The sequence below is a fragment of the Lithobates pipiens genome, unplaced genomic scaffold (assembly GCF_037356315.1).
Source record: "Lithobates pipiens isolate NorthernLeopardFrog02 unplaced genomic scaffold, aLitPip1_a1.2 Scaffold_59, whole genome shotgun sequence".
NCBI lineage: Eukaryota > Metazoa > Chordata > Amphibia > Anura > Ranidae > Lithobates > Lithobates pipiens.
The window spans coordinates 3409294-3436767 of NW_027507880.1; the positions used below are offsets into that span (position 1 = coordinate 3409294).

Below are 27474 nucleotides of genomic sequence, written 5' to 3' on the forward strand. Positions count from 1 at the left end.
CCTCTTGGCAGTAGCCTCATGGCAGAAAAAAAGCCTGGGCATTAATTCATTTCATTGGCCATAATCATTTATTCTGGCCAATGAAATTAATTAACTCTCGAGCGCTAAACACATGTAAACGTGTATAAACACTGTTGTGCGTGAGGCCTAAAGATTATAAGGCACTGTGAGATGCTACTTTACACTTGTCTTTGGGGGGGGGGGGGGGGGCACTTGCTACTATATTGCCTTATACTACCCAAACCTTCCACTATACCACCATATACTGACAAAACCTTTTACTATACTACCCAAACCTGCCACTCTACCGCCCTATACGATCCAAACCTGCCACTATACTGCCCTATACCATCCAAACCTCCTGCCCCCCTCCCCCCATACTGTGTATAGCCATACATAAATACAGGCTGCTGTATTTTCAAAAAGGAGTGGGAGCAGTGTGTACAGAGAAAAATAATCAGTGTATATGGGATGGGGGGCAGTGTGTAGAGAAGGCAGGACACTGTATAGGGGGGGGGGGGATTTAATTTGGGATAATTCTCTGGTTGTGTGTATTTTTTGTTTCTAATCACTCAAAATCCATGGCCAATATGTAGCATCATTTAGCCACACCTTATCCTTGCCACCACACACATAGCTGCCACAGGTCACTATCTCCCTGGTAGAGGCCCTAGGCCATTACTTTGCCCAGGGGTCCATGATGTTATTTAGATGGCCCTGGCTGTAGTGTCCAGTGGGAATAGAAAATTTCCCAGCGTCAGTGGGAGTAAAAAATGACATGTGCCTGTAGTCAAAAGAAGGAGGAATGGTGTCCCGTCATGGGAATTGATGGGAGGAATAGTGCCCCATCATTGGTATTAGTAGGAAGAATAGTGCCTCATCATTTGTATCAGTGGGAGGAATAGTGCTCCATCATTGGTATTAGTATGAGGAATATTGTCCCATCATTGGAATTAGTGGGAGTAATCGTAAAGTAATAGTGTCCCATTATTGGTATCAGGGGGAGGAATAGTGCCCCATCATTGGTATCAGGGGGAGGAATAGTGCCCCATCATTGGCATCAGTGGGAGGAACAGTGCCCCATCATTGAAACACAGGTGTGTCAGGAGGGAGAGGTTTCTACAGCTGTGATTCTGAAGCTTCACTACACTCCCCTCTCACACAGATCACCTGGAGCAATCTCTCCAAGCCCTCCTGGCTCCTTCCTGGGGAAGCAATGGAGGCCAGCAGGGCCTCTTCTGCTGGAAGCTCGCAGACATCCCCTGGGCTGTCGGGTGACATGCCTGCCCCTATATAAGCCATGGCTGGTGATCTTTCATCCCCTGGTGAGCATGAAAGCTCGGAGTACATCGGAAGCGAGTGGTGGTCAGGATTAAAGTCTTTAATAGTGGGAGAGATAAGCTCTACAAGCTCAGAGCAAAGTTGAAGCAGCTGCGAAGACAACCTAAGGGCTTGTACAACTGGAACAGCGGATTGATTGAATTGGAAATCCAGTTGACTAAAGTCTGGGTGGAACACCAGAAAACCATTGTGTCCATGATGGAAGCCAGAGATGGGCCTTTCAAGGAGAAATTTGGCAATGACCAAAGGTTTGCAAGGATTGCAAAGGTGGAGGAGGAGACTCCCAGTTTTGACCCCCTGCCCCCCCCCCCCCCCCGCCAGGATGTGGTAAGCAGCCCTATGCCTACTCAGAAGGCATGCTAAGGGTCATTCAGGCAATGGAGTCTCCAATTGGGGGGGGGGGATCAGCTGGTCTTTAATTAGGAGGATATACAGTAACTGATGATGTGCCCGACAAGGTAAAGCCGGTGGATAAAACAGTTTTTTTGCCATTTAACACAGTGTTTGACAGTATGCCCAGTGCCAATAAAGTTGGTAAGCCTTTGTGAAGCAATGTTCTGTCTACTGATGTTGCAATCCAGCAAAAGTAGCATTTAAAAAAATTTTTTATTCCTATAGATGGACTAAAAGTGTCAGCAGAGCCTATTAACCCTCCTAAAGCTGAATCCAAAGCTGCTAAGCAAGACTCTACAGCACAGCTTCAGGGGACAGCTGGTATTGATGCAGAAACTGTTTCTGTTCCTGATGGGATGTCTGTGTGTGTGACTGATAACAATCTTCCCAGTACAAGTGTGATGGACAATCCTGTCAGTGCAGTTAATGATAACATACAGACTAATCTTACATCAGTGTGGGGCCTTGGCCCTGATGAGCCTATATTTGCTCAGGTGTAGGGATGAGCCAAACACCCCCCAGTTCGGTTCGCACCAGAACTTTCGAACAGACCCCAAATTCGTACAAACGTTAGAACCCCATTGAAGTCTATGGGACTCGAAGGTTCGAAATTAAAAGTGCTAATTTTAATGGCTAATATGCAAGATACTGTCCTAAAAAGGGTTTGAGGACCTGGCTCCTGCCCCAGGGGACATGGGTCAATGCCTAAAATGCTTTAAAAAATGGCCGTTTTGGCGGGAGCACTGATTTTAATGACGATTAAAGTGAAAAAAAAGTGAAATATTCCTTTAAATATCATGCCTGGGGGGTGTCTATAGTATGCCTGTGAAGTGCCACGTGTTTCCCGTGTTTAGAACAGTCCCTGCACAAAATGACATTTAACGGAAATAACGTCATTTTAAACTGCTTGCGGTTTTAATGTTATATCTGGTTCCTGCAATATGGTTGAAAATCATTGAGAAAAATGGCATGGGTAGCCCTCCCTGCCCATTACCAGCCCCTTTGGGTCTTGTACGGATATTAAGGGGAACCCCATACCCATATTAAAAAAAGGAAATACATGTGGCCCCCAGGCCCTATAAGTCCATGGGTTTCTTGGGACTGTAAATTATCCCTACAAGAATGCTGCTGATGCTGAGTGCCAGCCTCCACCTCCATGCTGACACAATCATCCTCCTCCTCCTCATCCTCTTCCTGTGTGATGGGTGGCACAGCAGGAGCACTGTCTGGATAAAGGAGGCCTTGAGAGGAGAGAAAGTCCTCCTCTTCCTGCCTCTGTTCTGCCTCAAGTGCCCTGTCCATTATTCCACGCAGCGTATGCTCCAAGAGGTGGACAAGAGGTACAGTGTCACTGATGCATGCACTGTCACTGCTCACCATCCTTGTGGCCTCCTCAAACGGTGACAGGACAGTGCATGCATCCCTGATCATGCCCCACTGGCGTGGTGAGAAAAAACCGAGCTCCCCCAACCCTGTCCTGGTGCCGTAGTCGCACAGGTACTCATTGATGGCCCTCTGCTGTGTGTGCAGCCGCTGCAGCATGGCCAACGTTGAGTTCCACCTGGTGGGCATGTCACATATAAGGCGGTTCTTGGGCAGGTTCAACTCCTTTTGGAGCTCAGCCAGCCGAGCACAGGCATTAAATGATCGGCGGAAATGCACACAGACTTTCCTGGCCTGCTTCAGGACATCCTGTAAGCCCGGGTACCTGCCCAAGAACCGCTGCACCACCAGGTTAAGGACGTGAGCCGCACAGGGCACATGGGTCAGTTGTCCCTGTCGGAGGGTGGAGAGGAGGTTGGTGCCATTGTCGCAAACCACCATTCCTGGCTTAAGCTGGCGTGGCGTCAACCACCTCTCGGCCTGCCCCTGCAGAGCTGACAAAACATCCGTCCCAGTGTGTCTCCTGTCCCCCAAACAAACCAGCGCAAGCACGGCATGGCATTGTTTTGCCTGCGTACTTGCGTAGCCCCTGGAACGCCTACGGAGCACCGCTGGTTCTGAGGACAGAGCACTGGAAGAGGCCATGGAGGAAGAAGAAGAGGAGGGGATGGAGGAGAGAGGTGTGTCACAACCAATAGTAGCATTTTGGAGGCGTGGTGGTGGAACAACCTCCAACACTACTGCACCTTGTCCTGCATCCTTCCCAGCTGCCAGAAGAGTGACCCAATGGGCCGTGAAAGACAGGTAACGTCCCTGTCCATGCCTGCTGGACCATGAGTCAGCAGTAATATGCACCTTACCGCTGACCGCCCTGTCGAGCGAGGCAAGGACATTGCCTTCCACATGCCGGTAGAGAGCCGGAATCGCCTTCCATGAGAAAAAGTGGCGTTTGGGGACCTGCCACTGAGGAACCACACATTGTACAAACTCACGGAAGGGGGCCGAGTCTACCAACTGAAAAGGCAGCAGTTGAAGTGCTAGCAATTTAGCCAAGCTAGCATTCAACCGCTGGGCATGTGGATGGCTGGGAGTGAACTTCTTTCGCTGGTCCAGCAGCTGGGGCAGGGACATTTGCCTGCTATAATCGGACGTGGGTGTACTGCTAGCAGAGTTCCCGGAAGCACTTGGCTGTGACACACCTAATTCTACACCTTCATTCCTCTCAGAGCAGGTTTCAGAGAGGAATGAAGATCTAGTGGGGTTGGAGATCCCAGCTGATGAGGGGCAAGGAGAGGTCCGCTTTGTTCTTTGGTGTGGGTCTTTGAGGTACGCTTGCCAACGAGCTGCATGGCAGGTCAACATATGTCTGGTCAAGCAAGTGGTGCCCAAGCAGCTGATGTTTTGGCCACGTGAGATACGCTTGAGACACATGTTGCAAATAGCAGCGGTGCGATCTGATGCACTCGTCTCAAAAAAGGCCCACACCAAAGAACTTTTAGAATAACGCACAGAGGCAGCGCCCTGCACAGGCGGAGCTCTGCGGTGTGATTCAGTCGGTGTGCTGCCCCTAAGCTGGCCCCCGGAGGGCATCCTGCCTCGTTGGACATGTGCCTCCTCCTCCTCCTCCTCTCTCCTACCAGGCACCCACGTGGAGTCAGTGCCCTCATCATCCCCTCCCTCTTCATCGCTGGAGCAAACCTGGCAGTATGCTGCAGCTTGTGGAACATGACTGCCAGATTGCTGTCCTTCTTGAGCATCTCCTCTCTCTGCATTCACGCTACTGCCTTCCTCTAGCTGAGTATCATCATCAGAGCCTACAAAACACTGGGCATCCTCCTGGAGCATGTACCCAACACTGTGCTCAAAGAGTTCATGAGACTCCTCAGGAGGACGTGGTGGGTCTAGGGAAGGAGTCACTGATGATGACATTGAGAGGAGGGAAGACGATGCGTTGGCAGCTGCTTTGCTAGTACCCTGAGCCTGGGTGAGAGAGGATGAGGAGGATGAAGTGGGCTTGGTCATCCGCTCTATGAAGTCGTTAGCATGTTGCGGCTCAACATGTCCAGCTGCCGAAAAGAAGGACAAGCGTGTCCCATGGCCACGTGCTGATGATGACGATGCACCGCGTCTGCCTCTCCTTGCTGGCCTTCCAGACATGGTAATGACCTGAAGGGAGTTGGGAAAACCAGCAATTGGGTAGTGTATATTGTGCTGGAGGCACACACAACATCCACTAACTCCTACAGATGGCAGATGGCTCAATTAGAGAAGAGCTATGTAGGTGGATATAACGTTGTATACTGGGTTCAGAGCACGCAGACAGCACGCACAATCTCCTACAACTGACTGCAAGCTCTATTTAAAAAGAGCAAGATAGTTAGCTATATAGGTGGATATAGCGGTGTATACTGGGTTCAGAGCACGCAGACAGCACGCACAATCTCCTACAACTGACTGCAAGCTCTATTTAAAACGAGCAAGATAGATAGCTATATAGATGGATATAGTGGTGTATACTGGGTTCAGAGCACGCAGACAGCACGCACAATCTCCTACAACTGACTGCAAGCTCTATTTAAAAAGAGCAAGATAGTTAGCTATATAGGTGGATATAGTGGTGTATACTGGGTTCAGAGCACGCAGACAGCACGCACAATCTCGCAACACGCAACAAGCCGTTGTGGCGAAAAGGGGCATTTTAATTCCTCCTGTTCAGCCTTGACATGTTCAGTGTGTCGGGGTCAGGGTCATGTGGCTAAGGACTTCACAGAGATAAGGTGCAACCTGTGCCTGCGCCTTGGTCACCCCTACAACCAATGTCCTGAGGCCTGACACAATATGGAGAAGGAGGTAATAGATGATCTGTTGAGGCTGGATGGGTTGGTGGTTGAAGCCCCTGGTGTACCATCCTCCTCTGCGGTGACCAACTCCCCTGGTCCTGTTCAGGATCCTTCCCTAATTCCTGTGGCCACCCATCCTGTGGCTGTAAGTATTCCTTCTGTCTCTGTGTTGTCCCCCCCAGCCTACACTTGTGTCAGAACCTTCCAAGTCTTTGCCCCCCAAGTCAGTCATGAGTCTTCCCCTTCATAAGTCTGACTTAAAGGAAGGTCCCCCCTACCAGGAGTGGTAGAGAGTACCAAAAGGGTGCTGCTTCTTCTGTAAAGAAGTCCTCTGTGAAGACTTCAAAGAAAAAAGCAAGAGATGACAGCATCTCTGTATCTGACCTGCAGTATCTGGAGGAGAGAAGGAAGGCTGGGAGGTGGAAGAGGCAGGCAGCGAGGACAGGGACAGGAAGCTCCAGTGCCTGTCTTAAACTGTCATAGGGCCTCCAAGTTAGATATTTCCTCATCTAGGGCTTCTTCAGAGTGAAGTTCAGATTCCAAAATGGAGTTGGAGGAGGCCTCAAGAAAGAGATAGGCTTCTGGTGATGAGCAACAGAGGGGAGCTAAGAAGAAATGCACCCAATAACCCAAATGGAGGTCCCCCCTCCTTTAAACGTGGCGACAATAAATGTCACCAGCATTAAGTCAGTAAGTGCTCATTCTATGGCTTTCTTTTTGGTCAGCCAATTAGATGCTGAAATGTTATTTCTGCAAGAGACTAGGCTCACCTCCTTGGCAGATATTCATATTACAAAGAGAGGGTGGAGGTACTATACATCTTACTGGGCTCTTGTGACTGAGCCTTACGGTGGTGTGGCGGTGTTGTTTAAAACAGGCATGGTAACTGTCCGGCGGGTTATTGAGGTGGAGATTGGGAGATGTATGGTCTTAGATGTAATTGTGGGAGGGCAGGACCTGCACCTAATTGATGTTTATGGGCAGCACATAAAGTGGGACAGGAAATGCCTTTTTACAAGGATCAAGCCATTTATTTTTACATGGTGGTGGGAGCTGACCAAAAAGAGGATCTCTGTATTCTTCAGGGGCATAGCCAATAGAAAACAGTTTCATAAATACATGACCTACCAACGTTTATGGAGGAAGCTGGATATTCTTGTCTTGAGAGGATGAGATCCTGGTGCAATCTCTGAAGTGAAACTCCTTCTCAGGAAGTGTCAATATGACCAGCATGCCTCTGGTTCTGGAGTGGGACTATGGGAAGTACCACTCACCTGACCCATCCCAGAATTGAAAACAAGGTGTAGCTGTTAAAATGGTCGTTGGCCTTAAGGATAGTACAGATTTCTTGACAAAGTCCAGGTCAGGGATCCTGGAGGTCATGAAGTCCTTTTATTCTGACCTTCTTGGGAGGATAGAGCTTGACCGTAACAGGATGGAAAGCTTTTTGGACTCTTTGAGGGAGTGATTCCCCCTTCCATGTGGTACTCAGCTGTGATTCTTCTTTCAAAAGGTAAAGATCCTGCAATGATTGACAATTGGTGTCCCATCAGCTTTCTCAATGTCGATAGGTACTGGCAAAGATATTTTTCTGGCACCTATTGTCAGTAGCAGAGTCTTTGCTTTCTCGCCATCAGCACTGTTTTGTCCAGGGTATGAGCACCTTCACAGCAGTTTTAGCTGCCTGGGAGGCAATGCAGGGCTTCAGTCTGGGGAAAGTATTTGCTGACATTGGATCAGGTAAAGGCTTTTGATCGTGTTAACCATGAGTACCTGTGGTTGCTCCTTAATAAGTACAGTCTGCAGGGTGGATTTGTCAATTGGTTGAAAGTCTTGTATAAAGGGGCAGAAAGCTCTCCTCTTGCTAATGGTTGGGTTGGGCAGTCCATTTGAGGTTGGCTCCGGATTCGCCTGCTCTATGTGTTTGCAATCGACCCCTTCATCAGGAGGCTAGAAAGCGTCATGTTGTGTGGGGTGGTAGTGGGGCTCCCGGGTGAGCTGCCTTTGAGAGTTGTAGCCTATTCTGGCAATGTGTTGGTTATTGTCACTGGGACGGATGAAGTGGAGGAGGTATCAGGCTCTGAGGCATCAGGCTCCAAGATAAAACAGGAAAAGAGTGAAGTTTTCTGGATGGGAAAGGAAGGTGAGGGGTTTGACCTCCCGGACACCTTTCCGGTGCCCCAGGAAAAAACGAAGATACTAGGCATTGAATTTGGACCTGGTGATTATGGCCTCAAAAAACTGGGAAGGCAGACTTGAAATTGCCAATACTAAGGTGGTCAGCTGGAAGTTATCTCTGAGGGAAAGGGTTGATCTGATTAAGACTTGCCTGATTCCAAACTTCTTGTATGTCAGTTTTGTCTGCATCTTGCCAGTATCTCTTTATGCTAGAGTCAGTAGTGTGTTCTTCCAGATGCTCTGGGGGAACACACTGAACCCCACCAAGAGGAATGTAACCTATCTATTCAGGAGGGAGGGGTGACTTAGGTATGGTCAACCCAGTTCTTTTCTTTTCACTGCTATTTCTCAAGTTTAACATTGGTAATATGCTTGCAGTAGAACCTCCCGGATGGGCAGGCATGTTTAGGTCTTGGTTTACGCCTTTTCGAAGACTTTGGGAAGAACGTGGCCATGTAAAGAATCTTAGGGGTCATCGTGGTCAGCTACCAGTCGCTCCATGCCTGAAGTTACTGCGGCAGTGGCACTCGTTGGCTGAAGATCTCAAATCGGTTCAGAGGAAAGTCCTTATGAGCCGAGTCTTGAGCGAAGTCTTTCATGACCCACTGGCCTTAAGGGATTGCCCAAGCCCAATTTTGAGGGCAGGGTTAAGACTGATTAATTTGGATACAGCCCCCCTTAAATTTAGGGATCTGGCCTGGTTGTGCTTCCACGGGAGGCTTTATGTTCGAGGCAATTTGAAATTCCGCAGTAAGATAGATAGTAGCTGTCCTCGGGAGGGGTGTGCAGGTGAGGAGGAGATTATGGACCATTTTCTGCTTCGTTTCCCTTTTAACATAAAGGTGTACAAACAGGTGGCATGGGCCCTTGGTGTTCCTTTCCTCTACAGACTGGGTTATGCTGAGTGGGTGTACAGAGTAGTAAATACTGGTGGGGTGTTTTGTTTGGATACACTTTTTTTTAGTCAGCCTAGTAGTCCATTATTTCACCTGGAACACATGGTGTCAGGTCACCACTTGGCATAAAATCCTTCCTGTTGAGGTGGTGGTGTTCGACATTTTGCGTCAGGTGGGGAAGATTCAGGTGCTGGAGAGAGACAAGCGGGCTCAGGGGGTTTGATTGAAGGCATGGATGGGTTTCAAGCCTCCCTGACTGCCAGAAGTCTTTCCTGGGTGGGGCTGTCTGTATCTTATCACCCTAGATTTCTTATTTTATGAACCATTTTTGATAAATGGCTGTGTACATAGGTGATGTTTTGTGCCTCTTATGCCACTTACACATGACCGGACTTTCCGGCAAACTAGGTCCGACTGTCTTCCCGGTGGACTTTTGGCAGAGTTCCGACGGACTTTCAAAACGAACGGACTTAGCTACACACGAAGGACTAAGTCTATTTTGAAAGTCCATTTGTTTTAAACGTGGTGACGTAAACTGGACAAAAAAAGGAAGTTCAATAGCCAGTAGCCAATAGCTGCCCTTGCATCGTATTTGGTCCGTCGGATCAGCACACAGACAAATGGTTTTCAAGATTTTTAGTCCCTCGGAATTGAGTCCATCAGATAGATTTGAAACGTGTTCTATTTCTAGGTCCACCGGATTTTTTCACCGAAAAATTATCGGATTAGCCCACACACGATCAGATTGTCTGACGGACTAATCCCTTCAGACCTAGTCTGCCGGAAAGTCCGGTCGCGTGTACACGGCATTAGGCTCTGTCTGCTGCTTTATGTAAATAGTTTTCTAAAAGTTTTTGGTTGTGGACTATGTACAGTATATATTCTGAACATGGATGTGTTTTCGTTTGATTTCTGTTGAAGTATTGTACTATGGTTTTGTTTTTTCTACTTTTGTATAACATTGTTGCTTGATTGTTTTCAATAAAAGATCAATAGTGCCCCATCATTAGAATTACTGGGAGAAATAGTGTCCAATCATTGGAATTAGTGGGAGTAATAGTGCCCCATCATTGGTAATAGTGGGAGGAATAGTGCCCCATCATTGGTAATAGTGGGAGGAATAGTGCCCCATCATTGGTAATGGTGGGAGGAATAGTGGAATAGTGTCCCATCATAGGTAATAGTGGGAGGAATATTGCCCCATCATTGGTAATAGTGGGAGGAATAGTGCCCCCTCATTGGTATCAAGGTAATGAATAGTGCCCCCTCATTGGTATCAGTGGGAGGAATAGTACCCCATCATTGGTATCAGTGGGAGGATTAGTGCCCCATCATTGGAATTGGGGCACTATTCCTCCTACTAATACCAATGATGGGACACTATTCCTCACACTAATACCAATGAGGGGTCACTATTCTTCCTAGTATCATTGGTATCAGTGGGAGGAATAGTGTCCCATCACTGGTATCAGGGGGAGGAATAGTGCCCCATCATTGGTATTAGTATTAGGAATTGTGCCCCATCATTGGTATTAGTTGGGGGGAATAGTGCCCCATCATTGGTATCAGTGGTAGGAATAGTGGCGCATTATTGGTATCAGTGGGATGAATAGTACACCATCATTGGTATCAGTGGAAGGAATAGTGCCCAATCACTGGTATCAGTGGGATGAATAGTGCCTCATCATTGGTGTCAGTGGAAGGAAAAATGCCCATTGTTTGTGTCAGTGAAAGGAATGGTTTCCAATTGTTGGTGTCAGTGGAAGGAGTTGTGCCCCCTTGTTAATGTTAGTGGGAAGAATAGTGCCCCAAGGGCCGGATATAGGCAAGCAAAGGTACATAGTTTGGAGACACTGCTATAGAGGGTTGTCATGAAAATGTCTCTAATATTCTGGGCTTTATGTAATAAAAGTCCGCCAGTCCTCCAGGAAGCGGCTTTTGTTCTAAAGGCCACTATAAGACGAAGAGGGTTTAATTTTCATTAATGTCCATGTGGAGTTGTAACAGCAGTGAGCTTAGTTGACTATTTATTCTGCGCCTAGTGTACAGTATTTATTTTTTTCCAAATTCCTTGGTATCTGGCTAGATATGACATTTGTTCAGACATTGCCCCCCAGTGGCCTGTTCTAGGAATGTCTTGCAAGGGAAGGATTTGCCAAGAAGGAATTCTAAAACATATGAATCTGCTACACAATCTAGTTTGTAATTTAGATTCATTCAATGAAGTTCAGATGGGCAGTTCTGTAGTCAGATAGGTATAGTACTTACATCCTAATTACGTGTAGTACAATAGGCACCAGCGTGGACATTTCTCTCAGAAATCAGCACTAAGGCCTTTATTCACACCTATGTAGGTGATCAAATACCAACAAAAGCAAGCTCTGTCTGTCTAAAAGAAAATGATAAAAATGTCATATGGGTACAGTGCTGCATGACTGCGCAATTGCCATTCAAAGTGTGACAGCTCTTGCTTGGGCAGGAAGGGGGTAAAAGTGCCCAGCATTGAAGTAGTTAATAAAAGTGGGCTTTTAGGCTCGCTCAGATTGAGCTTTGTTGTACAGAGGCTGATGCCAAGTCTAATTCAGGTGCTTACCAGGAAAAACTGGGAACGTTTTTTTTTTTTTGACAAAAAAGTACAGTTTATTTATCCTTTTAGCTGCAAGAGTTTTGCAATTTTATTTTAAAGTACTACTATTCTTTAAAAAGAATCTGTCATGATTGGGTTTTATGCAAGTAAATGAAACATTCTTGTACAGGCATTAGACATGCGCACTACCAAAAAATGTGTTCGTTTTTGTTTCCTTTTTTTTTTTTTTTTTTCGGGTCATTTGTTATGATCGAAATTTGTTATTTCAAATGAATTTGTAACTTCAGGAAAATTAGAGTTTGTTACGCTCCATTCGTTTAGATGCGGTATTTGCCATTTCAGTTATTCGTAAAAATCCAAAATTGGAAAATTTTAAATTAGGAACAAAAGGACAGAAATCCGAAAATAAGAACGAAAACTTGAAAATCCAAAAATTTGAAAATTCTAAATAACTATTAAATTATAGGTATTGGAATTTCTTTTCAAATTTGGCTGTTAGTGAACGTGACGAATACGAGTTTATCCGAAGTTACAAATCATTCAAAATAACGAATGCCGCATCTAAAGGAATGGAATGTAAAAAGATTCTATTAATAAATAACAATACTATTTATTATTATTTATTATTATTAATTTGTTACCTTCCATTCGTTTAGATGTGGCATTCGTTATTTCAGATAATTGGGAACTTCGGATAAATTCATATTCGTTACGTTCACTAACTGCCAAACTTTTAAGGAAATTCCAATACCTATAATTTAACCACTTGCTTACTGGGCACTTAAACCCCCCTCAGTCCCAGACCAATTTTCAGCTTTCAGCGCTGATGCACTTTGAGTGACAATTGCGCGGTCATACAACACTGTACCCAAATGAAATTTTTATCATTTTTTTCCCACAAATAGAGCTTTCTTTTGGTGGTATTTAGTTACAGCTCGGAGTTTTATTTTTTGCTAAACAAACAAAAAAAGATGCAAAAAAAAAAAAAAAAAAAATCATGTTTTAATAGTTTGTTATAAAATTTTGCAAACGGGTCATTTTTCTCCTTCATTGAAGTGCGCTGATTAGGCGGCACTGATAGGCTGCATTGGTGGGCACTGATGGGCTGCATTGGTGGGCACTGATGGGCTGCATTGGTGGGCACTGATAGGCTGCACTGGTGGGCACTGATAGGCATAGTTAAGGCGGCACTAATAGGCACAGATAAGGCGGCACCGATGGGCACAGATAAGGCGGCACTGATGGGCAAAGATGGGCACAGATAAGATGGCACGGATGGGTGGCACGGATAAGTGGCACGGATGGGTGGCACGGATGGGCACTGATAGGTACCACAGATAGATGGGACTGATGGGCACTGATAGGTGGCACTGATAGGTGGCTCTGATAGGTGGCACTGCTGGGCACTGATGGGCGGCACTGCTGGGCACTGATGGGCGGCACTGCTGGGCACTGATGGGCGGCACTGGGGTGCAGCACCTGAGGCAGATTTTGGGAGGCACTGTGGGTGGCACTGCTGGGTGGCACTGTGGGTGGCACTGTGGGCACTGCTGGGTGGCACTGTGGGCACTGCTGGGTGGCACTGTGGGCACTATGGGCACTGCTGGGTGGCACTGACAGGGGGGCACTTACTTTATTTCAGGATGGCACTGCGGGTGGCAGGTGGGCACTGGCAGGGGGCAGGTGTCCTTTTAAATTGCTGGCCGTGTTCGGGACTGATGTCCCGAACACGGCCGCCGGCGATCGGCTTTTTTTTTTTCTCCTCGCGCTGTCAGCGCGAGGAGGAATACTAGCCGATTACCGGCTCCGTTTTATCACATGATCAGCTGTCATTGGCTGACAGCTGATCACGTGATAAGGGGTCGGGATCGACCCCTTACACGGATCGGTGATCAGGCGAGTCTCACGGACTCGCCGATCACAGAGCGCGCCGCGCGCGCCCCTCAGGGGGCGCGCAGGCCGCTCGTAACCGGGACTACGTCAATAGACGTAGTCCCGAAAATGTGGGTCCGCGCTATTGCCGTCATTTTGCAATAGCGCGGATCCCAAGTGGTTAATAGGTAGTAATAGTTGTTAGTAAGATATTATTTAGGATTTTCGAATTTCAGATTTTCATTCTTTCGATTTTTCAGATCTTCAAATTGTAGATTTTCGTTCTTTCATATTTCGGATTTTCGTTCTTTCGAATTTTTGAAATTTCAAAAAATTTGTTAAACAGGTTTTCGTAAATTTGAATATTTCCCAATGAATTTGGGAATGAAACTAATTGCACACGTCTAACAGGCATACCCTTGACCTCAGGCCGATAAAACTCATCTCCACCATAAATAATATCACAATATAGTCTTATAGTTTAAACCTTTTTTTGTAATTTTGGACAGTGTGAAAGAGCTACCCTATTGGTAAGAATTTCCCTCAATTCTTGTCCTCGAATTCCTGGCTCAGAGATCTGATTGTCCCCAAGATAAAAATAAAAAGTCATGAACTAATGTCCACTCTATCAGTTTTAGGTGGACAAAAAAAGTCCCAAGTTTACATTCCAGAAGGCGGTGAGGTATGTCCCGGGTCATGTCACTTATTGAGATGAACAGGTATGTGCCTATTAGCTCCTTTTATTTACCGGTAGAATAAAACCATCTGATAAATTTATATACAAGAAATTCAAAAATTGTAAGTAAAAAAAAAATAGATTAGCGATTAGAATTTACTGAAGACGGCAATGATGTGCTCATTGTTGCTGGGTATGTAGTCACTGACACCTACAGAGACAAAAGAAAATGTGGTAAAGTAAGTTACACAAGTTCATATTGTAAACTTTAAATGAGGAAAACCCTATCCCCCTCCCCAAGCACTCCTCAACCCAATACACTATCCAAACATCTATAGATACAGCATTAACTATGAAATTAATTCAAGGATAGATGCTCGATTCAAGGCTCTAATCCCCCGCTCTCACACATGACCGGAGCAGGTCCTTTACAGTTGTAGGCTCCTAGAATGGACTCTACAGCAACTCCAAAAGAAGGACGGGAATCGCTCACTGTATTCAACACCTCATATCCATTTATACTTCAGTCCAACAAAGAGACCAATTCATTTGAGATGCAAAAATCCAACGTATTTCCCTCACTATAGGGTCCCCATGATTAAGCTTCTTGGCAGGTGAAACATGTTGGCATGTTTGCATCTTGGGATAGATTGGTCTCTTAGTTGGGCTGATTAATAAATGGATATGAGGCTATGACTACAGTGAGCTGTGCGCTTTATTCTTTTGAAATTACCATCAAAATGTCTAAAAATATATTTTTATTTAAATCAATTGGAAAAAAAATCATTTTAATAAACTTGCTCTTTATTACATGTATTATTGGTCTTCATGTCTTTCTTTGTTTGCACATCTATTTAGATCAGGGCGCAAAATGTCAAGTCCTGAGCCAGGCCTCAAGGGTTACTCGCCACCAGTTGCCCCACCCAATCTCTCCCTGCCCCACCCCCAAATTCCATCTCCTAAACACGCCCTCATAAATTATCTCATGAAATGACACTTAAATGTTTTATGAAGAATTAGGTCACAAAAATAAATATTAACAAGAACTTTATCAGTACCTCCCCCCCATGCCTATCGATACAGGCTCACCTGTGCTCACCATTGCAGCCTCACTGTGCCCACTATTGCCTCCTCTCTTTGCCCACTATTGCAGCTCCACTGTGCCCATTATTGCAGCCACACTGTGCCCACCATTGCAGCCTCACTTTGCCCACCATAGCAGCCACACTGTGCCCACTATTACAGCCACACTGTGCCCACTATTACAGCCACACTGTGCCTACCATTGCAGCCATGCTGTGCCTACCATTGCAGCCTCACTGTGCTCACCATTGCAACCTCACTGTCCCCACCATTGGAGCCACACTGTGCCCACCATTGTAGCCTCACTGTGCCCACCATTGCAGCCACACTGTGCCCACCATTGCAGCCACACTGAGCCCACTATTGCAGCCTCACTGAGCCCACTATTGCAGCCTCACTGTGCCCATTATTGCAGCCACACTGTGCCCACTGACCACTATTGCAACCACACCATGCCCACCATTCCAGCCTCACCTGGGCAGAGGACGAGAGAGGGTGGCCGCCTCATGACAGGAGGAATAGGAGAGCCGTGGGATCACAGAGCATGGATAACCCACTGTACATCCGCTCTGCTTGCCGTAATACACAGCCCTGCCTCCTCCTGACCTGTGCTTGTGATATACAGAAGGCATCCCAGCATTGGACCCACTTTCTGTCTATCACTGGCGCAGGTCAGGACTAGGTGGGGCTGTGTATGGCAGTGAGCAGAGCAGAGGCAATTGTAATGTAAGCTGTTACAGTGTGCTATCTGCACTCTGTGATCCTGTGGCTCTCCTCTTCCTCCGCGTTCTCTTCCCCCAGGGAGATCGCTCCTGATCAACCCTGCCCCCCGATCTCAGGAAGCCCAGCTCCTCGCCAGCCCTCGTTTTCCACAAGTGGCGAGTGGAAAATTTGAGGGCTGATTTAGATACTGTTTTCCTTATTATGGGAACTTTATGTAATATAAGCTTGTATGCATATATGCATGTACTGTAAACACTAAGTGCACTTTTAAAGCGGTATTAAAACCAAAAATGTAATATATTGTGGCTTACCAATCATTAGATGTGGTGGCTGCATTAGTTTTATTTTTTTTAAGGCTTTTTTCCCTCTGTTTACACCTAGTGATGTGGGCAATAACTCACTGTCTTGTATTAGAGTGCCCCCACTCTGGAAAAGGAACACAGGGGACACCTTTGGATAGCAGGATTCTGGGAGGGTGGACAGTGTTAGATGGACTAGCAGTTTTAGCTGGAGTTCAGATTCAATTTGTTAGTGGCTCATGTCTCTAAATGCTAAATCTGTATGACAGCTTGTTCTGTTAAAAAAAACAGACTTACTGGCTGGATTGCCAGATGAAAATACAGGAAAGAAAGCCTAAAAAAGAAAACAAATGCAGCCATCACATCTAAAGCTTTGTACACACGGTCGGAGAATCCGTCGAAATGCGTCTTATCGGACCGTGACGTCGGATAATCCGACTGTGTGTGGTATGCATCGGACTGATTCCGTCCGAATCTCCGTCGGACCCAATTTTCCAACATGTTGGAAATATTTTCCGACCAACTGGTTTGATCGGACATACTCCGATCATGTGTAGAGAATTTTGATCGGACCAAGTGCCACGCATGCTCAGATCAAATTCCTACATCAAAGCTATTGGCTACTAGTCCCATCGTAACGAAATTACGTCATCACGTTCTGAATGATCGGATTTTTCGACAACTTAGTCCGACCGTGTGTATGCAACAGTTTCAAGCAAGATCCGACAGACAAAATCCGACGGATTTGGTTGGCAGAATGTCCGACCGTGTGTACAGGGGCTTAGATTTGGTAAACTGCAATATAGTAAAAACGTGCTTTTGGGTTTAATACCACTTCAAATACTTTGCTTGCACAATGCACTTTGAACAGTTGGCACCCCTGATGAAGTCACGATTAGAGGTGAAACCTGTAGGGTTGGTTTTTGGGAGCACGAAAAAACCTTTTTTTTTTTTTTTTTTTTTTTAGTGGGCTGCTGCAATAGGAGCGAGTTTTGAGGAAAGATAACAGAGAATTTCGGGAATCAGGAATTATGGAAGCCCATTTTTATAAAACACCTTATTTTTTCTTCCTCATTGACTCCAATGCTTTTTGCCAAATTGGCAAAATTTCATAAAAATTTCCTAATATTCGCCCAAAATTTCAGAGAAAGGAAAATTGCTATTCATCCGCTTATGCCTAGTAATCTGCATTTCTAGTCAGACCCGTAATAAGGAACGGCACACCGAGTACTTACCTGCTATCAGTGGATTGTTACCACTAAAGAACTGCCAGTATGTCTTTTCATTGGTGCTTCCGGCAAGTTTGCCAATGGCCGTAATGTAAACTCCGAAAGGGTAGTCTTGTGTTTGGAAGCTAAAGGTATAGTACAGATGATAAAAGTGAACAATTAAGAGATACAGAACTTTTATAGGTTGAAAAACTATACATATTTTTCAAGCTAAAATAAAAAAAAAAAAAAAATGTCCATGCTAAACTATCCTTCTGTCCACTGAAAGGCAAACGATCAGTCTTGGTGCAATTTGTTCTTACTTGGAAAAAATCCTTCCTGGGTCTCAAAAGGCAACCAGATACTTCATGGCTCAATGTTCTACAATGTTATTTCTTACATAGTAATAGCCAGCTATGTTTTGTGAATGTAGAAACACCTCTAGCCTTTGTGGAGAACCTCCTAAATCATCTAAAACTACCATTTGTGGAAGCCTCCACGTCCCATTTTCAAAGCTCCTACTGTAAAGGACCATCGTATATGGAGCATTTATGTATTTGTAGAAGGTGATCATATCCCCCTTAGTTGCCTTTCTTTTCAAGGGGGAATAAATTCATTTCAGTTCATTTTTCCTCATAGAGGACTGCCTCCATGACCCTTAATTATTTAGTTTCCCTTCTTAGCGTGGCAACTCATTTGTGCTGGAGACCAAGGTGGACTGACTGGATCAGTCACTGGTCGTGGTTGAGTAGTTGTGTGGGCAAGTAGGAAGAAATCCCTTCCAGTAGGTTGTACCCAATAATGGATGGAGGTGGTGAACCCTCATGGGGCTTGGGCTGCTGCCTTTTTGGAACAGCCTTATGGTCGTTTCCACATGTAGACTTGAAAAGAAAGGAAGGAGTGTCCGGTGTCCAAATAAATGTGTGTTTGAAGTTGGGTTAAAAGCCGTTTAGTAAAAGTAGCCTAACCTACTTTCAAACTCCCATTTCTTTGCACACTAGTTGCTCCTTCCTTCCTTTCCCAGTCTTCTCAGCACGGAGAAGGTGAGCTTAAAGTGGTTGTAAACCTCAAATATGACATTTGAACAAAGCATATACCTCTATGAGGTGTACTTGTCTCAATCCAGAGCACTAAGTGTCATTTCTGTCCATTGCGTCATTCCTCTGCTATCAGCAATCAGTCATTTCTAATGTGTTTTTCTGACACAAAGAAAAAATGGTGACAGGGGAGGTGATTGACAGCCTCAGCTCTGTTCTTGTGTGCTGTGTGTCCCTTCCCTCCAATGAGCTTTCAGAGCTCTCCTCCTGATGTAACCTTAGCTCTCCACCCCCTGCTTTTCAGAGCTGAGAGATCCTGTGTAATTTCTACACTTTGAATGGATGTAGGGGATAGGCTTGTGCAATTCGTTTCGTAACGAAGCGAAATTCGGCCGAGTTTTACATCTTTCAGACATTCGGATGCATCCGAATGTCCGAATAAAAAAATAACGAATAACAACGAATACGAAAGAAATATAACGAATGAATTTGACATGATTTGGTAATTCTTTAAAGATCTAATGAAACAAAAAGTCAGCTCAAAGTAAATCTTATAGTCCAATCAGCTAATTAATTTTGTGCCGGAGGATGGATTACTGGCAAAGTGCATTCCTGAGAACTGAGTTAGAAGGGTGTTGTATTGTATTTGAGCCGAGGAGAAGAGACGTTATCATTGTGTGTTATAAGATTCAATAAACAAACGACTTTCCAAACTACGAATCATTATCACGAATGTCTATACATATATAAATATCGAATTTCAACTAATACGAACGAATGAATTCGACACTCTATGAATAATAACGAATTATCCGAAAACTTATTAATATAACATAACGAATATAACAGAACAAAATGATCTATTTTACGAATGACAACAAACCGAAACTAAACAAAATTTTCCATTGTGCACAAGTCTAGTAGGGGAAAGACAGCTGTAGATAAACAGCTACAACTTATGTAGGGGGGATTTGCTTCATCTCTGTGTATCACCTGAGGCCAGTCACTGCACTGGGTATATGTGAGAGTTTACAACTACTTTAAGTGAATTAGGGGAGAAGGGTTGGGTTTAGGCTGGATATTGCATTTTTTGTGCTTTTTTGCATTTTGCAGATTTGCACTACAGAACGTCTTCCATAGGAAATCATGTTAAATGGACTGTAGTGCAAATCTGCAAAAAGCACTAAAAATGCATAGGTGTGACTCCAGCCTAAAGTTACTCTTTAACTTTGCCCTAAAGTAGCAAAGTGACAGAGAAAATTTGAGCACAAGAGATACAGCATTTTAAAAAGACCCAGTCAAATTAAAAACAATTAGATGTCTTCAATTATAGACCCGTGTTGCTCCTCAACATACACTATATTACCAAAAGTATTGGGACATCTGCTTTTACACACAAACATCAACTTTATTGGCATCCCAATCTTAGTCCGTAGGGTTCAATATTGAGTTGGCCCACCCTTTGCAGCTATAACAGCTTTGACTCTTCTGGGAAGGCTGTCCACAGGGTTTAGGAGTGTGTCTATGGGAATGTTTGACCATTCTTCCTGTCCTGGCATTTTTATTTGCTATGTTTTCTGGCAGAAAGTAATGACCTGTACACGCGGTAAGAATTTCTGATGGAAAAGGTCTGATCAGATTATATTGTCGGAAAATCCGATCGTGTGTGTGTGTGGGCTTTATCGGACTTTTCCGTCAGAAATTCCAACGGAAAAAAAAATTGAGAGCAGGATCTAAAATTTTCCGACAAAAAAATCCGATTGGGCTTTTTCCGAACGTTTGTAGACAATTCCGATCGGACAAAGTGCCATGCGTGCTCAGATTAAATTACGAGACCAAAGCTATTGGCTACTAGCTTCTATGTAGTCCCGCCATATGCAACGAACGTCACCACTTTCCGAACAATCGGATTTTCAGACAACTTTGTCCGACTGTGTGCATGCAACACAAGTTTTGGACAAAATCCGACAGATTTTGTCTGGTGGTCGGAAAAATCTGACGGATTGTGCAGTCGGAATGTCCAGCTGTGTGTACAAGGCATAAGGGAAAGTAAGGGAAAGTAAGGAAAAATTAAAACATTTAAAAAGGTATTTAAAAATGTAGTTGGGTACACTATAGCATGGTCCAGTAATTGTCAAAGTATCATAACACTGAAAACTGATATATGGCCTGGTAATGAAGGGGTATACACTGATCAGCCATAGCATTATGATGACCCAACTGATATTGGGTAGGTCCCCCTTTTTGCCACCAAAACAGCCCTGACCCTTCATGCCATGGACGTCACTACACCACTGAAGGTATTGCTGTGGTATCTGGCTCCAAGCCAGATCCTTTAAGGCGTGTAAGTTGCAAGATGGGGCCTCCATGGATCAGATTTGTTTTTCCAGCAGATACTACAATCTCAATGGATTGAAATCTGAGGAATTTGGAGACCAAGTCACCACATTATACTCGTTGTTGTGTTCCTCAAACCATTCCTAAACCATTTTTGCATTGTGGCAGGGCACGTTATTCTGCTGAATACCATTTCCATGAAGGGATGTACTTGGTTAGCTACAATGCTTAGGTAGGTGGTACGTGTCAAAGTAACATCCACATAAATGGCAGGAGCCAAGGTTTCCCAGCAGAAGATGCCCAAAGCATCACACTGCCTCAGCTGGCTTGTTTTCTTCACCTACTGCCATCTCTTCCCCAGGTAAGTGACACAAATACCCAGCTATCCACATGATGTACAAGGAACCAGGATTCATTAGACCAGGCCACCTTCTTCCATTGCTCTGTGGTCCAGTTCTGATGCTCATTTGCCCATTGTAGGTGCTTTTGGCTGTGGCACGAGTCAGCATGGGAAACCCTGACCAGTCTGCAGTTACACAACAAACTGCAATGCCAATTTTTTCTGCTTTCAACACATCATTTTCAGGGACAACATGTCTACTTGCTGCCTAATATATCTCACCAACATTCTGATGCCATTTCAACCACTTCCCTACCCGTCCATAGTAATATGACGCCCGCAGATGGGATCTCCCATCCTGGGCGTGCGTCATATGATGTCTTCTCATTCCTGGCCATCTAGGGGGCGGGAATGGGAGGACGCTCGGGACCCGGTGCGCGTACCTGGCGGCCGCGATATACGCCGGGCACCCGTGATTGCCCGGGAACACAGCAGGACCGTGGATCTGTGTGTGTAAACACACAGATCCACATCCTGTCAGTGGAGATGAGACCAATGGTGTGTTCCCAGTACAGAGGAACACTGATCGGTCTTCTCCCCTTGTGAGCCCTCCCCCCACAGTTAGAATCACTCCCAGGGAACATAATTAACCCCTGCAGCACCCCTAGTGTTAACCCCTTCCCTGCCAGTCACATTTACACAGTAGTCAGTACAATTTTATAGCACCGATTGCTGTGTAAATGTGACTTGTCCCAAAAATGTGTCAAAAGTGTCTGATATGTCTGTCACGATGTCGCAGTCATGAAAAAAATCGCAGATCGCCACCACTACTAGTAAAAAAAAAACAAATGCCATAAATCTATCCCCTATTTTGTAGACGCTATAACTTTTGCGCAAACCAATCAATATACGCTTATTGTGATTTTTTTTTTTTTACCAAAAATATGTAGAAGAATACGTATCGGCCTAAACTGAGGAAAAAATTAGTTTCTTTTAAAAAAAAAAATGGGATATTTATTATAGCAAAAAGTAAAAAATATTGTGTTTTTTTTTTTTTTTAATTGTCACTCTTCTTTTGTTTATAGCGCAAAAAATAAAAACAGCAGAGGTGATCAAATACCACCAAAATAAATCTCTATTTGTGGGAAAAAAATGACGTAAATTTTGTTTGGGTGCTACGCCGCATGACCGCGCAATTATCAGTTAAAGCGACGCAGTGCCATATCACATAAAGTGCTCTGGTAAGGAAGGGGGTAAAATCTTCCAGGGCTGAAGTGGTTAATAAGATAATGTTATTCGCTTAATCTGTCTTAATGTTGTGGCTGAATGGTGTATACAGCCTGGTTAAAAAAATAAAAATAAAAAATTGGCTGGAGTTGAGTTTTTAATGACCTCTAAAAACTATAGAGGTTATAGCAAGGAGCGCTGATAAACACTCTCTGAGAACCGCACATGTGTTTCGTTATCAAATGTCAAACAAGAAATAGCTTTTCTCAATGTCAAGTTGCAGGTTCTCACCTGAATTCCTTGGGGTTCAGTTCAGCAGCTTTTTCCATGACCTGCAGTAGTGTGGACCCTTTCCTCACTTCTACAATAATGGAATCCTTAAAAAAGTTCCCAATTAAGTCATTCACAACTGTGAATTCAACTTTGATTAAGCCAACTGCATGGATGTAAAAGAAAAAAAAACAGGGATGAGTAGGGATATTGAGGAGGAACACAAACTTAAATCCAGTATCCAAATCAACTGTATTGGATGGCAACAACACACATACTGATAGACATTTTTTACTGGTATTTGCACAGCAATTTTTTTAATGCTTTTTTTGTTAAAAAAAAAAAAAACTTTTTAATTAATTAAAAAAGAAAAACACACTATATAACCCAATTTAAAAAAAATATATATATATTTTATATATATATATATATATATATATATATATATATATATATATATATATATATATATATATATATATATATATATATATATATATATAGAAGTAAGCCTCTTACCCACTGACTATGGTCCAGGGAGAGAGTAGATCATTCTCTAATGATGGACCACCACTTAATGGACACTGAGAACGTGGCTTGGATTACTTCAGATGGGACAGTAATATTTATCCACAATATCTCCAAGGAAATATATAAAGTCTAGTCCGGGTTTGTTTGATTCTGAACTATACATGTCAATTGAAATAGCACATGGGCCTCTGTTTCATGTTCTTCAATGTAGGAGCCGGACAGTCTGCTACTAAGGTCTCTTACTATAGTCTGTTGCCTACTAGGCAGAGGAAGGGGGAGATCACTGTTTCTATTGTTAATTGTGCTAATTAGAACACACTTTGTCTCTCCTAGCAAACATTTTTGGGATGTGTTTATACTTATGATAATGTGTCCGTTGTAGGGGCCAAATAATCTAGCCATCCAGGTGGCCAATTAAGGTAATGTTTATAGTATGTCAGTTGTTGTAATTACGTTTCTGGTTACAGTTTGTATTGTTAGCCCTTGTACACACAGTCGGAGATTCCGACGGAATATGGGTCCGATCGGACCGTTTTGTCGGATATTCCGACTGTGTGTGGTCTACATCGGACTGTTTCCGTCGGAGTATCCGACGGACCAAGTTTTCCAACTTGTTGGTAAAATTTTCCAACAAAATGTTCCAATCGGACATACTCCGATCATGTGTAGAGAATTCCGATCGGACAAAGTGCCACGCATGCTCAGATCAAATTCCTACACCAAAGCTATTGGCTACTAGCGTGAACATAGTCCCGTCATAACGAAATAACGTAATCACGTCGGATTTTCTGACAACTTTGTCCGACCGTGTGTATGCAACAGTTTCAGACAAAATCCGACGGATTTGGTTGTCGGAATCTCCGACCGTGTGTACAAGGGCTTAGGGTAATATGACCAGGAGGGGGGAATGTCCTGTGGTATATATTTGGTGTGAGTTTGTTCAAATAAACATTCCATGTTCCAGTTTGTAACTGAGCTAGTCTCACCTAGTTCTTGGTTACAATTAGTGGCTGTAATATCTAATGGTTCAAACTGGAGAAAACTGTGTACTAGTGGAAGCACTCAAGAGGAGTGCGATGGGGGTTCCGTGACAGTGAGTAAATAGATACCTGACATGTCAAGCTTTAAAATTGCACATGCTGGTGGAATGGTGACAAACTACAATATTTAAAAATCTCTGTAGGTGATGCTTTAAATTTTGTTACTGGCTACCAATTTAGAGTTACACAGGAAGTCTAGTGCTAGAATTATTGTTCTCGGTAAAACGTTCACAGCGATACCTTGCATGTGGTGCGAACACCATTTACACATGTGCCCAACCTACTTATGCGTTTGCCACTGCACATGAGCAAGGAGGGGTATGGGGCTCTTTAAATTTTTATTTCTTTTTTTTTTACATTGTCCCTTAAAAAAAAATGTTGGATCGCTTTTATTCCCATCCAATCCTGTAAACATTCCTTGTGATAGAAATAAGGCATGATAGGTCCTCTTTATGGAGACATCTGAGGGCTATATTACCCCAGATCTCTCCTCTACCCCGAAAAGCATGAGATAAACCCCCCCCCTTTTTTTTGCAGAAAAGGGCTCTGTTTACATCTGCCATAACTGGAAGTGACGTAATGACTTCCTAGACCATAAGAGATAGCCAGCTCTAGGATAACCCGTCGACACTGCCGGATCAGATATCGGGCTCCCCGATTGCACGGGAGAGCCCAGAGAGGTGTCATAGGGCTGTGGAGGGTGGGGGGGGGGGGTCATCCCCTCCCACCAGTCATAAAAGCAATCTTGCTGCTAATTAGCTTCTAGGATGGCTTTTACAACACAGGGAATCACTTGCTGAAAAAAAGATACTGGGATGATGCCTGTAGCTCAGTGTTTCACAAACTTTATCTTGTGACGCACCAAAAAGATAAAAATTTTCATGGCACACCTAAAAAAGATTTAACAATTTTTGTGTTGAAGAACTTATTTCTGTTTACATATATATATTTAATTTAAAATTTAATGTGAAGGATTTGCCTGTTTTCGAGAGCAAATCAGATTGATGCGGGGCTCCAAAGTCGACAAACAAGCATGCATTTCCAGACTTGATTTATCCATTGCTAAACAATGAACAAACTTTATTTATAAGCATCCAAGTCAACACATTAACACAAAAATGATGCGTGGAGTCTGGTGGGTTGAATCAACTCCTGGATCCTTTGTGTATCCCATCTACTCCAATTGCATTATCTTTAATATAAAAAATATGTATGAAAAAAAATCCAGCAGTCCCTAATAATGGACACAGATAGCGTGCAGATCTGGAAACTCATGAACAGAGAACCCAAGAGAAGAGACTGTCTAAAAAGGTATTAATGCTTCAGCATTTTCAAAATAATAAAACATGAGTTTTTCGGTGGACTGACCCTTTTAATGAATTCATTGACAACTGTAAAATGTCACTAAAACTATCATCACGATTGTTGTGGGTCTAAAGCTGGATACACACTATACAATTTTCTGTAGATTTTTCTTTTAGATTTAACAAAACCATATAATATGAGGTCAAACCTTTAGCCCTTGTATACACAGTCAGAGATTCCGACGGAATTGTCCGATCGGACCGTTTTGTCGGATATTCCCACTGTGTGTGGTCTGCATCGGACTGTTTCCGTCGGAGTATCCGAAGGACCAACTTTTCCAACTTGCCAGTAAAATTTTCAGACAAAATGCTCCGATCGGACATACTCCGATCATGTGTCGAGAATTCCGATCGGACAAAGTGCCACGCATGCTCAGATCAAATTCCTACACCAAAGCTATTGGCTACTAGCGTGAACGTAGTCCCGTCGTAACGAAATAACGTAATCATGTCGGATTTTCCGACAACTTTGTCTGACCGTGTGTATACAACAGTTTCGGACAAAATCCGTCGGACAAAATCCAACGGATTTGGTTGTCAGACTCTCCGACCGTGTGTACAAGGGCTAAGAGTTTCAATTCGTATGCAATAAGGCAGGTCCTTGCATTACATGGTTTTGGTAAATCTAAAAGAAATCATAAAACTTGTATAGTGTGTATGGGGCCTTAGGTTTACTGAACTTGATTGGGTACTTCAAAATTAATAGTCAGCCCCTTGATATTTACATGGTTGAGGTTGGAAAAAGACACATAGTTCATCTAGTTAAACCAATAGAAGAAAATACATAACAATCCTTCATATGCAGAGCCCTATACCTACAACTGATCCAGAAGAAGGCAACAAAAGCCCTATTAAGCATGGTACAATTATAGGATGGGGGGGGGTCCTTTTCGATCCCCCAAGGCAATCAGGATCTCCCTGGACTAATAAATACTGGCATTATTGTCTATTAATATTAAGTTTAAGTTATATTTCATGCATCTAGCAATATATCCATCTCTATGAAAAATAATAAAAAATCCACCGAGCCGGCCAGAACTAGCTCCTGAAGGTGTCTATTCAACATTTTCACAGCTCTTACTTTGAAGGGGGGTCACTATGGTCCATATGTATTTATAAATGATGATCATATCAACCCCCACATAATCTTTTCTCAAGAGAGAATAAATTAAATTCCTCTAATCTTTCCTCATAGCTGAGCTCCTCCATGCCTCTTATCAGTTTGGGTGCCCTTCTCTGCACTTTCGCCAGTTCCCTGATATCCTTTTTTGTGAACTGGTGTCCAAAGTAATAGAAATTAAAGAATTAAAAATAAATTATTTTGCTTGCTTTGGAAACTGCATTAATTAATGATGAAAATTAATTGCTATTCTTATTACAGCTAAAAGGAGTTATCAGCATTATAAACAAAGGTCCACAGGTGACCCTCTTACCATCTTCTTGTGCTCCCGTGTTCTGGAGGCACAACAGACAAACCACACAGAGCAGATAAGCTAACATGTTTCCTTTTCTGGTCGGAATTTGTACAAATTTTACACCTATGCTATCAACTCCTCTTTATATTCTCATGTGACCACCCAGTCACGTTCTCCTCTTACTCAAACCACCAGTGGAACACGTCTCATTATCGAAAACCTTTATCTTTTGGCTCAGCAAATAAAAGGTAGTTGGAAGCTAGGTTTTCCAGGAGAGATTTGGCTGTGTACATTACTCTGCTAAAGTAAAAGCCTGCATATTACAAGGTGACCTCTAACATATTAAAGATGTTATTACTACTGCCTTAAAGTTTATTACAGGGCAAAATAAATAAAAAAAACAGTACATATGCAATACATGCACCTTTCCATAT

At 43.8% G+C, this 27474-nt stretch overlaps 1 protein-coding gene across 1 annotated transcript; it reads right to left on the minus strand.

The window, feature by feature from the left end:
• Positions 1-14214: 14214 nt before the first annotated feature.
• On the minus strand, positions 14215-27212 carry LOC143958179 (cobalamin binding intrinsic factor-like). Its single transcript, XM_077467651.1, has 4 exons — positions 27059-27212; positions 22712-22856; positions 17507-17625; positions 14215-14377 (listed from the first exon to the last, which is right to left on the minus strand). The coding sequence occupies exons 1-4, from the start codon at positions 27123-27125 to the stop codon at positions 14316-14318; spliced, it is 393 nt and encodes a 130-aa protein (XP_077323777.1). The 5' UTR covers positions 27126-27212; the 3' UTR covers positions 14215-14315.
• Between the last annotated feature and the right edge of the window lie 262 nt (positions 27213-27474).